Source organism: Telmatherina bonti (genome assembly GCF_933228915.1).
Source record: "Telmatherina bonti genome assembly, chromosome: 8".
NCBI lineage: Eukaryota > Metazoa > Chordata > Actinopteri > Atheriniformes > Telmatherinidae > Telmatherina > Telmatherina bonti.
The window spans coordinates 15,833,219-15,845,226 of record NC_136626.1 but is presented as its reverse complement, the minus strand read 5'-3'; the positions used below and the strand labels follow the sequence as shown (position 1 = coordinate 15,845,226).

The window sequence follows — 12,008 nt, the reverse complement described above, 5'->3', positions numbered from 1 at the left end:
ATACCTGGAGGCTGGAATTTTATCAGAAGCATATTTACCACCACTTCATGTCAACCAACGATGACAGATAGGACAGGAATTCCTCTGATCACTAACTGTAGTAAAGTGGAAACTTTTTTGATGCTTGAAAAGCCATTATAATTTTACTACAACTGCCACAGAAGTCTCAAGAATGTGGGAATCGATAGCCAATTATCTGAATAATTAATAATTCTTTAGTGAGTATTTTCTGTTCATTTCATAGTTCAAAACAAGACAAGCATAACAAACCATCTGTTTACAACAAAACACTTCTTTATTGTATAAGTGTTTAATAACAAACAATATGACAAAGCAGCACTACCAGTCAAAAAACTAGACACACTTTTCCATTGAATTTAATGGGAAAGTGTGTCCAAACTTTTGACTGGTGATGTATACAATTCCCCACAGAGAAACAGAAAAGATATATACTTCTTAATACTCTGTACTGTAGTAAACACCTGGGGAGTTGATATTGCTAATTTCAAATGTCCAGTACCTCAACAGGAGTGATGTTACACACACTTCTGAAATAAAAATCAACCTCTGAGAAAAATTAAACATACTTGCAGGTCTTTCTTTGTGAGATAACTATACTAGAAACAGGAGGCAGCTATAGTGTAGCTTCAGTGTGCCATCTGGTGGCTTTAAGTGGGGAAAAAATACAGATTTACAGTCTTTTAATCAGTTTCCTGGAAGGAAAATCTTAATTAAAACACACACACACATAGTAATATTTAAATAGTAAATGTGGATTCAGTACAAACAAACATCACAGTAACTTTATATCATCAGCCAGTCAACATGACTTTCTGTTCAATTTGTCACAGGAAGTTACAGCCACATATCTCTAAGAAGAGTATTCATATTTAGAAGAAGACGTCTGTAATTAAAGGTGTCTTGTTTGGTGAAGCTCGTTGATCTTTGTATTCCATCAAGTTTTTGCCTCTTTGGAAAAGAGAAGATTAGTATTCAAATTTGAGAAAGCCCATTAGAAAACAAATAACAAAACCGATTTTTGAATTTTGAAATAGAAAAACAGATCTTAAACCACATATTTCTGCTGTTTTCAGCCTGATTTTTCTGTGATAAAATCACAGTTTAAGTTTTTTTTTTTGGAAGATTTTTTAAGCCACAATTAAAAATAATATTGCAAACTATAGTATGTATTGAGAAAAAAAAAACTATGTCTGCAGAATATCAACTTCTTGGTCAATATGCCGAAATGTGAGAATTTTTCTGCTGATGTGAAGATATTTTTTATCCATCAGTCACTCGTGCTTCATTCGACCTTCTGCCTGAGGATCCTTTTCTCCTCCTCTACAAAGTTCTTTTCAGAAGTGGCTTGTCCCAAGTCCCTCTTCCTTTTCTCCTTCTGCTGGAAGGTCTCCACTCGCCGTTTTTTGGCAGACAAAGACGATTTCTCTGATTCTTCATCTGATAGCCCGAGGACGAGGGGAGAGAGTAGGAAAAAAGTTGGCTTTAGTTGATATATAAGATAGGAATCAAATGAAATACAACAATAAAGACCTACTTAGTAGCAAGTTAGACGCAGAAACTAGATGAAAAACAAAACAAAAAACATTTGTTTGAAAATCTTCCCATCTTGAATTTGTTATTGAAAAAGAACAAAAAACTGTAATTAAATTATAATAATGATCTATTGTGGATTTTTCAAACACCATCAGTGCAATAAACTGAACATACATGCACATGAAGGCTCTCTCGCCAGATCGGTTCCCTCAACTGCAGGATGTTTAACTTCGCAATTGTCCAAGTCACCTGCAACTCCCAGATCTAGCTGCTGAATGTGGTCTGATAATAAAATTTACCATGTCTGTCTTATTATCATGATTAGTTTAATTAGGAAATTAAGTCTAGTTATTGACACCATAGAATGACACACTTGGAGGATCTATTTCATCGCATGCGTCACCTGTAAGCTTTGACTTTTCATTGTAATCCAGGAGATCTACGGGAAAATAACAAGACGGGTAAACCAAACCAAAACAGGATATTTGACAAGTATGCTAACATGAAGCCTTACTCTGCTGCTCATGTACTACTTTGAATCCAAATCATCTCCCAAAAACCAAGCCACTATTTCTTTCTGTCTGTGTTTCATTCATTTTTTTAATGCTGCTTAATCCAATTCAGGGTGGCTGAAACTATCCTCTCCTCCTATCTTAGCAATTAGCAGGCAAGAGGCAGGGTACACCCTGGACTGATCCCTAGTCCATCACAGGACTAATACTGAGATAAATAAATTAACATTTACTCCCAGGGAGAATTTAAAGTGTCTTTGGACAATGGGAGAAGGCCAGAGTACCTGCATACATGTGGAGAACATGCAAACTCCACAGAGAAAGGCTCATAGTACTGAGAAGGATGTCTGTGACGGTTAGAGATGACCATACTGAAGTCATTCTCATTGATTCACCTGAGTCAGGGGGCTGCTCTTCTGCAGGCAAGAACCGAGCTTTGCCCGTGTGAGGCTGCGGTGCGTCTTCACCATTGTCTTCGTACACGTTGGACCACTTTATTGCCATGTCCATTCCTGGAGGAGGTCCCTTCTTCTTCTTCTCTGGTTCAACAGCATAGCTCTCAGGAGGGGGCACAGCATTTGTCTTCCATGGCTTAAATTCTCTGGGAAGCTTTAAAAAACAGGGGGAAAAAAAAAAAAAAAAAAAACACAGTTCACAAGATGCCACAACAAATACGCATTGATCCTATAATTCTTTGTGTTTTTATACAGCAAAACAAAAATGACAGCACATTGGTCACAACTCATCTTTACAGATGTCAAATGTGTCAAAATTATTACAGTTGTAATCAATAAGATATTAACAAATCATAGTAGGTTAAACCAAAATGTCTGTCTGTAGTTAAAGGCTATAGTCGTACTTCAACACATTGTTCCACATTGTTTAACAAGGTTTTGGTTAGCTCCTGTTTAGTGACATGTAGAAATATTTTTTATTAAACTGTATACTCATTCAACATACACAAACTGCTAACAAAATATTACAACACCACATATCTCGAGCGGTGCAAACAAAGTGCAAACTGCGGCTGGGGAATAACTGGAATCTAGCTGCTGCTTACAAGTTGACCTTTCTGAAATCGCTTCTGTTCACCTGTCAGATAAGAAGCATCAGTGGTAAAAGTCTGTCTATCGAGGTTTAACTGGGACTTTTACCTCTTCAGGAGCTTTGACTGTCAGACTGTCCCAGTCTATCTGCTTGTTCAGGGGATTATACAGGAAGGTCGGCTTGGACACGGAGCTGAACAGCACGTCTGGTCTGGGTAAAGGAGTTCCACCGGCAGCTCGTTTAGCCGCCTGTTGGGAGGACTGTTCGCCGCTCTCCTGCGCTTCTGTCTCGGATCTCTTCCTGCGACTCTCCCCCTCCTGCTCCGAGTCACTGCTACTGTCGCTCAAATCGTCGTAACTGGAAAAGAAACCCAGAGAGCCCAGTTTCTTTTCTTCGGTCATTTCTTCTGTAATGCAGGGATTATTAATGTCAAGTTGATAATTTGTAATGTCGAAGAAACGGGAAAGAAAATAATTAGATTATTCGGAAGAGAAAAAAAAACAACAATAACTAGGCTGCTACTCCATTTTAAAATAGCCTCCAAAATAGTCGTAAAACCGCTATCCAGCTTTACGACTACTATTTAACGACTGTCGTAAAAGCACAGGCTCAAGTCTCATAGACATCATGGAGCTGAATGTCTGAACTCATAGGAACAAAAAAAAAAAAAAAAAAACCAATCAGTTTAAGAATAATAATATTGCATCTTTTAATAACAAGCCTATCTTTCTTTCTTTTGGACATTAGGAAGAATAGCTGCAGCTAATGGGATCCAATTTAAAAGATGAAAGGTGATCTATCTATCTATCTATCTATCTATCTATCTATCTATTTGTCTGTCTGTCTAAACATATAATGTTCAGCCTGATTTTTCTGTGATATAAAATGCTTTTTTAAAAAAGATAACGATTAAAATAATATAGCAAATTACAGTATCTCCGTATTGATAAAAAAAAAAATTTTTTTAATATAAATATGATATAAATGATATATAGTTATGAAATATAAATGTAATAAAAATTTCATTCCGATGGACTGGCGAGCTGTCCAGGGTGTACCCTGCCTGTCGCCCAAAGCCAGCTGGGATAGGCTCCACCTTCCCCGCGACCCTGAATTAAGCGGTTTAGAATGAATGAATGAATATTTCATTCATTCATTCGTTTATCCATTATCCTAACCGCTTAGTCCAATGGAGGGTCGCGGGTCATAAATGTTTAAATATTAATATTATTTTCAAATATTATCTGTCAATAGATAGATTCCTTGTCTGTAGTGATTTTAATGTTTTATGTAAAGAACTTTGAATTGTCTTGTACATAAAAGGTGTTGTACGTAAACTTGCCTTGCCTGTGTCTAGATATAGGTAACATAAAACCTGATTATAGATTGTGAAAAATCTTATTACGTCTATCTTCTTTTCTACCACTAGAGGGCAGCACAGTCACAGCAATGATGCATGAGAAGAACTGCCAAGCTCAGCTACAGCAGTGACAACTATTTGTCCACTTAGTGCTTCTCATCTCAAAGTCATATCATAAAATTGCTCTATAAAATCTCTCTTATGACTAAATGAATCAAACAATCTTTAGAACAATAACTACCTGGCTAATCGAATCATCTTTATAACCTAAACATTTAATAAGTTACATTGAATGTAAGTTAAACTCACCATATCTCTCAATCCTCCAAACAGCAACTTCAGCCACCTACTTATTCCCAAAGGGGTAAGACCATCCCCTTCCCTCTGCCTGTCCTCTGATGATTAAGAGGCATTTAAGGAACCATGAGCCTGTTTAGGGTTTTTTGAACCCAGCTAGACTAAGAGGTGCCACGGTTTGCCCTTGTACGTAGGTCAAACACCTACTGCCGTGCTTATAATAGATGAGGAAACATAAATCTACCAGATATATTGCCCACATATCTCTCCCCAATCCATCATGTCTGATGTTCACGCTCTCTGTGCTAAATAATAACAATGCAGGTGCTTTGAATTAGATGCTTTCCATTTTATGGTGATTTGAGTCAAATATACATTTAGCCCACTGGTAACTTGACTAAGAGTAAAATCTTTAATAACAAAAGTACCAGCAGTAGCAATAGCACTGATAAATTTAATAATCACTGCATTGTTTGCTAATATGTATGCTGACAAAACTTTGAAGAACTCATATACATGGCAGAATAATGATCATGACTTGTGCATGTTTTTGCAGCAAAATTCTTATTTTCAACTTTTAAGACATGTCAGAAAGCATGAATGTCCCTAAAGAGCAGAGAAGTATTTAACAATGATAAAACTGCTGCTTAATTAAAAACTGAGTCTTGACACTTATTTCAGATCTCCCGGTTTTTCTGGCAGTTAATTGAACTTTGTTGTTGATTTGGAACTTGACACGTGCTGCATTTTTTGGAACTTTTTTAATGGGTAGATATTGTTGGAACTGGAAGATGCCTACATGAGATGACAGCTTCAACCTTTCAGAGCTTAAAATGACATAACTTATTTTTATTCACAGCAGATTTTTTACTACTTCTGTCTGTGAAACCAAACTTTGTCAGACTGAACAATAACGTAATAAATAATCAATAAATAGAAACATTGTTTTCAGAGTTATCATTCCAGAATTATTTCTTTATGCTGCAGAAAGGAGGAGATCCCTCAGTCATGCAATATGTTTGATTTCTCAATCCAAAAAGGCCAAACATGATTTTATATATATATTTATGTGTATATATATATATATATATATATATATATATATATATATATATATATATATATATATATATATATATATATATACACACATATATACACAAATGTATTTTTTTTAACCTTTTTTTAAACGTTGGAGTTTTTCTTTTTTACATGCTTTTAAAGTTAGAATCTGTAGAAGCCCCAGCACCTCCCTGGACTCCCAACTTTCAGATGAGTGTATGTTTTCAATGCTTTAATTATATTCCTGGCTCCTGGCTATTTTAACCATGCAGGTAAACTAAGAATTAATAAGCAGGATAGATGCTGCCCTGTGGCTGATGCAGTCCCTTCTTCTTCCTGCATATTTTTTTGTCTCCACTTACCACCGTGCCTGTCCATAATGTGAGAAATTCCACACAGAGTTGAAAAGCCACACCTCTCCGTGTCTCCATTTAATCTTGCCATTCATAAAAACTTGCATGTCTATTTTTTGTAATTTAAAGACGTAGCTCAGGTCAGGACATATCTGTGTCAGAGCAACAGTGGGTGGTTATGTCTGACTTACCAATGAGAGCGCTTGCAGGATTTTTTTCTGCTTCTTTAACCTGCTAATTTCAAGTAAGATTTTTTTTTCCTGAAAGTAATTAATGGACATGAGGAAATTACATATCATTAAAGATTTTCTTGATGCTTTTTTGGTTTTTTCTGCATCACCTGTGAGTGTTTTTAAAAACATACTGCTTCTGAGCATTGTCTGGATTTTAATAGTTGTAATCCTGTTTACCCTTGATGTAATTAAGTCCATAGTTAACATCTTGAAGTTTCCAAACAACCCTGGAGAATGAAAGAAAGTGGTTCACTGATGAATCCATAAAACCCAGATGTTTCTTTCTATCCGCATATCTCCATTTGCAGTGTTGACTGTTTTCTTAGACAGGTAGATCCTAGGATAAATACATTTTTAATATTTGTAATTTTAATCTCTGTTTCAGTTTAAGTAAGTTAAAATAGGAAATGATTTCAAGAGTTTAAATGACCAATCAAAGTAGTTGCAACATCTGGTTGATGCCACTGACCTTTGACATAAAGCAGCATTGATGTATTGGGATAGATGCTGAAATAGTGACCTTAAAAAGGTTAATGGATAGAACAGACACATCAGATCATGGCCTTTATTCCGTGCACATGGTTTCTCTTTTTTCCGGAGAGAGAGAAAGAGAAAAAAATTGCACATCTGTTTTAGTTGGATGTTTAGATGAGACATTCATGTTAAAACATGCATTTTTACATTCATACATCCTGAGTGTATTCTTGAATTTGCAGAATTTGCATTTGTGCTACCCTTTTTCCCCTTATGTTTGTCTTCACCCCATTTTTTCCTCCCTTTAATTTTCTTTACATTAAATTCATTTCCTTTCCTTCCTGCTCTTGTATCCACACAACCCCTTCTCTCACAGGCATACACACATACTCTACCATTGTGTTTTCACTGGTCACTTAACACTCAGTGCAATTTCAAACCGGAGAGGTGGCATTCTTTGGCTCATTACATTAACTTGAGGCTCTGTTTGCTCCACGGCCTGTTGAGGCTCGTGGCTGGAGTCCGGAAAAAGATCCAACCAATGTGGCAAGCAAGAAGAAAAAAAATGAGAAGGAGAAAAAAAAAAAAGAGGAGACAAGGAGCTTGTTCACAGAAGGTATGGGAGATCTGGGTCAAAAGGACAGTCAGCGGGCAAATGCAGTGGGTGTTGGGGGTGATCATCCCCATCACATGTTCCACGGTGTCCTGCCGTGTACACGGCTGTGGACTAAACACACAAAGCACACTCAACCCTGTGCCCTTCCTGGTGCTTTGATTTTTTTTTTTTTTTTTTTTTTTGCTCTCTTTCCTCTAATTCCCTGCAACCTCCAGAACATGCCCATGCAGACACCACATACACACACAAACACATACCCATACGCACATGCACTTTTTCCTCTTCACTCCGAGGTGTTCATTAAAGCATTGTACAGGTCTGACAGGAAGAGGGAGTGAGGATCGTGATTGGCATTTCATCTTTTTTCAAAGCCTTACATCTAGGATGTATGTCATAATGATAAATGTTACTGTACGAGATAACCACTTCAGCAGAGGAAAACACCACCTGAAGAAAAGCTCAACTAAAACCACAAATAAGTAACATTTCAGCTGTGTTCGCAGCTTGTCAATATTTAGTAAATGTTCTTCATTTATATTTGCTCTCAGTACTATATGCTGTAATCCATTCCATTAGTCACTGTTTTAAATTTATCATTTCAGATGATTTATCAGTCGGCTGCATTGCTCCACATTTGCATCTTTGGCTCTTAGCTATGGATTTTCTTATTAGATTATTATAGGAGTTTCCAAGATGTGGTCATAGTGTGTCCTCTTTGTTTCCAGATGTACTTATTCTTTAAACTTTCTGAAAATATCTTAACTAATTAAAACCTAACTGAAAAAAACAACAACATATAAACAATGAATATTTGAATAATTATCACATCTCCATGTATTCAAGTCTGTAAAAGTGCTTAAACTCCATCAAAAAAGAAGAAGAAAATAAACAAGTTTTAAAGGGTCTGTAATACGACAAATGATATCCAAACTGTCTGCAAAGCAGATTGGTCACCACGCTGAAAAGCATCCCTGACTGTTCTGCACATGTCACAGAGGAATGCTTTGAGCTGAAGCCAGCAACATCTACTTTTCGACTGCATAACTCAAAAGGCCCCATTCGGCTCTATCTGTCAAATCAAATCTATGGATTGGAAAACATAACAAGGGTATCAAGAAAAATATAGAGAGACAGTGTGTAAACACTATGCTAGTTATATAAAAGATGAGAGAGAAATATCTGTCTCAGGCACAATTTTTGTCCTATTTTCAAAATCAAGAAAATGCCTTAAAGATTTAAATTTTACTGTTTGAAGTTAAACAACATAAAACAAAATGAAATGCAACGAGCCAAATCTGTCAGTGGAAACATCGAGTCACTGCTAATTGTCTTTCAGTGGATTCAGATACTTAAGACAGAAGTGAGCTGTCATATCCAAGGAATCGCTTTACACCTGCAGAGAAGTGAAGAAGATTTTTCCCTTTATGAAGACTTTTCAGGCTGTTTGCCTGAAATGAAGGCTTTCTGCACAGTAGTATGCCCTGCCTAGCTTCTGCATTTGTATCGGTAAAGAAATAAAATAATCTCAGGACAATATATGTGTCCCGTACACCACAATAAAAACTAACGGGGACATCATAAGAGCACAATGACAGTAGCAGATCTTACATATTTGACAATTTTCTTTGGATTTAAGAAATAAATCGATTCAATTCAGTATTACTTCTATTGTGCCAAACCTTTAAACCACATCAAAGCTCTTTACAGTGCATGTCCAAAACCTTCATAAAGAGAAGCCAAATGTTTTCCATTTACAAAAGCGAAGAAAGGTTTATAGAAGAAATCCCACACAGAACCAGACTAAGGGAGGGGACCCATCTGATATGGTGGGTAGAGATAAAAGGAAAGTGGATAGTGAAGATGTATACTGAGAAACAAACACTAAACAACCAAGAATAGCAGTTCGGGTAGTAAATATTCATCAGAAATGGTGCTTTTTCATAACAAATATTTAGCATCAGTAAGACGTGGGTTTTTGGGCTTGTTCTGTTTTTGTTGATTGGTTTCCATTGTTGTTATTTCCATGTACGTGATGCCATCTAATACTTTTAACCATCACTGCTGAGGTTGAGAGGAGGAGTGAGAGGAGTTACACCTTTTGGTGTAAACAACCTTCTCTTCTTCATTCCATGAAGCCTTTTCAAAGTGCAAAATAGTCATCTAAACAGTCATCTTGTTTGTGCATATGGATCAGACATTGTGTGCGCAGCTAATGAACATATAAGTGTGTTTGTCAGCTGCTAATATGCATTTACCAATCCATCTATGTTTCTACACTGACACAAACTGAGTTTTGAAGTGCTCAAATGTTACAGTTTCTCAGCGAACACATTCAAACTCTTAAGAAACTTGTAGGACACACATACAGTGCACATATCGCTCTGCACTGTTCTGCAATCCCCATTTTGGATAAAAGTATTTGCTAAATCACATTCCTGTTATGAACACAAGTAGTGAAGTTGTGTGTCTTGCCAAAATTTCACACATGCTGCACTGATAAGCGGCTGATTCTGTCCACAGCGAGAGGAGGCTGTAATTAACTGTAAGGAAGAGCTACTCCAAGTCACCATACCATACCATACCATGACATGACATGACATATAAGATAAGATAAGATAAGATAAGATAACATAACATAACATAACATAACATAACATAACATAACATAACATAACATAACATAACATATAACATAACATAACATATAACATAACATAACATAACATAACATAACATAACATAACATAACATAACATAACATAACATAACATAACATAACATAACATAACATAACATAACATAACATAACAGAACATATAATTAAAACATTACAAAATATCTCCCTCGGAGCCAGAGCTGCATGTGGTGTTGAAAAGAGGAAATAGAAAAAAGAGAAGAAAGAGCAAAATCTCAAGATATACAAAGTAAATTAGATGCTCAGCGCATCATGGGAGGTCCTCCCGCAGTCTAAGCCTGCAGCAGTCTAATTGGCACATGATTCTGGGTCACTTCAGCTGCAATAACTATTTAAAAAAAAGAAAGATTTAAGCCTAGTCTTAAAAGAAAAGACTTTCCGAGAAGAGAAGCCTAATAGCTGAAGGCTTTGCGATCAATTTACTAGAAGCTCTACAAACCACAAGTAAGTCTCACTCTGAGATCAGAGTGCTCTGTTTACAACATTCAGTATTATGAGGTCTTGATGATAGAGCTAAGTGATGAAGGACGATATATGTCATTGGAAAAACTTTGTGCAACTCCTTGCTGGATTTTACAAGCACTCTGTATTATTACAGTTTAAACCATTTCTTTAAACTCAGTTTAAATAATGGGATTGGTGCAGCTACTTCCTGGCAGAACTCTATTTAGAAGCTCTTCTTTTAGTTTCAGTGAACAATCATGGTTGATGTGCATGACTAGATATTATTGTTATATATTTGGATATACAGGACCTGTCTGCACACTAAGTTTGGCATTTGAGACAATAAATAACTTAAATTGACTCAGAAAGACGTAGTGGTTAGCACTCTGGCCTCACAGCAAGAAGGTCGCTGGTTCAGTCCTTGGTTGGGACGAGTCTTGGACAGTGGTCTTTCTGTGTGGAGTTTGCATGTTCTGCCTGTGTAAGCGTGGGTTTTCTCCAGCTTCTCCGGCTTCCTCCCACCACCCAAAGACATGCATGTTGGGTGAATTGGTTGCTCTAAAATTGCCCATAGGAGTGAATGTGAGTGTGAGTGGTTGTTTGTCTCTGTGGCCCTGCGATGGACTGACGAGCTGTCCAGGGTGTACCCTGTCTTTCGCCCAAATACTGCTGGGATAGGCTCCAGCTTCCCCTTCATCGGACGAAGCAGTTAGGATAATGAATGAATGAATGAAATTGACATTGAAATTGAAAATTATTTGAACATCCTGATAAGGAAAAACAATAGTGTTTTATTCTTTTAGCATAGTTGTAAGAGAATATTTCGTACCGATATTGCAAAGATGGAAGAAAGTAATCCTAAAAACTTGTGTGTTTATGTTCTGCTGGTTGCTATATCTTTAATATGTAAAAATTCTAATTTCAAAATTAATGTGTCCATTCACAAAGTTCACAAAGTTCCATCATTTTATCAACAAACTACCTAATAAACACACTGCAACAAAAACTTTGGCCTTACTTTGGGCTTTCGTATGAGAAAAAGATATTAGAAAGATATCAAACATATATTATAAAAAGTGAATGAACGTGTTTCCAGGGTGTGATCTTTCAGTAAGGTCTTTTCTCTCACAATGGTCAAATGATAAGCCAACTTTCCGCATTATGCAGTACTATGCCAGTCCTGTCCTGCTGTAGGTCGCTTGTGTGATGGGGCATGTAGAAAAAGGATTTGGGGGCACATTTCACACCTTGGGGGCAGCTTGGTGGGGGATTGGCAGTGGTTTGATGAACGGAGTGCACCTGGCTTAGAGATGAGGTCTCTCACCCTCCCCAGTACAGTCATGGTTTACAGATCAAAGGCA

General features: G+C 36.8%; 1 protein-coding gene across 2 annotated transcripts; it reads right to left on the bottom strand.

The window, feature by feature from the left end:
- Positions 1-272: 272 nt before the first annotated feature.
- cUnh1orf52 (chromosome Un C1orf52 homolog) lies at positions 273-3,646 on the bottom strand. Of its 2 annotated transcripts, XM_079245074.1 has the most exons (4): positions 3,221-3,646; positions 2,462-2,675; positions 1,958-1,993; positions 273-1,458 (listed from the first exon to the last, which is right to left on the bottom strand). In XM_079245074.1, exons 1-4 carry the CDS (start codon positions 3,512-3,514, stop codon positions 1,304-1,306), a joined length of 699 nt encoding a protein of 232 aa, XP_079101200.1. In that variant the 5' UTR covers positions 3,515-3,646; the 3' UTR covers positions 273-1,303. The 2 variants fall into 2 exon arrangements, with proteins under 2 accessions (XP_079101200.1, XP_079101201.1); XM_079245075.1 differs by lacking the exon at positions 1,958-1,993.
- Between the last annotated feature and the right edge of the window lie 8,362 nt (positions 3,647-12,008).

Excerpts from the sequence above, each read along its gene's own strand:
- cUnh1orf52 (XM_079245074.1), bottom strand. The coding sequence starts at position 3,514 with ATGACCGAAGAAAAGAAACTGGGCTCTCTGGGTTTCTTTTCCAGTTAC. Across the intron at positions 2,676-3,220 it reads CAGTCAAAGCTCCTGAAGAG|CTTCCCAGAGAATTTAAGCC; the intron begins GTAAAAGTCCCA and ends TGTTTTTTAAAG. Across the intron at positions 1,994-2,461 it reads AGAGCAGCCCCCTGACTCAG|ATCTCCTGGATTACAATGAA; the intron begins GTGAATCAATGA and ends ATTTTCCCGTAG.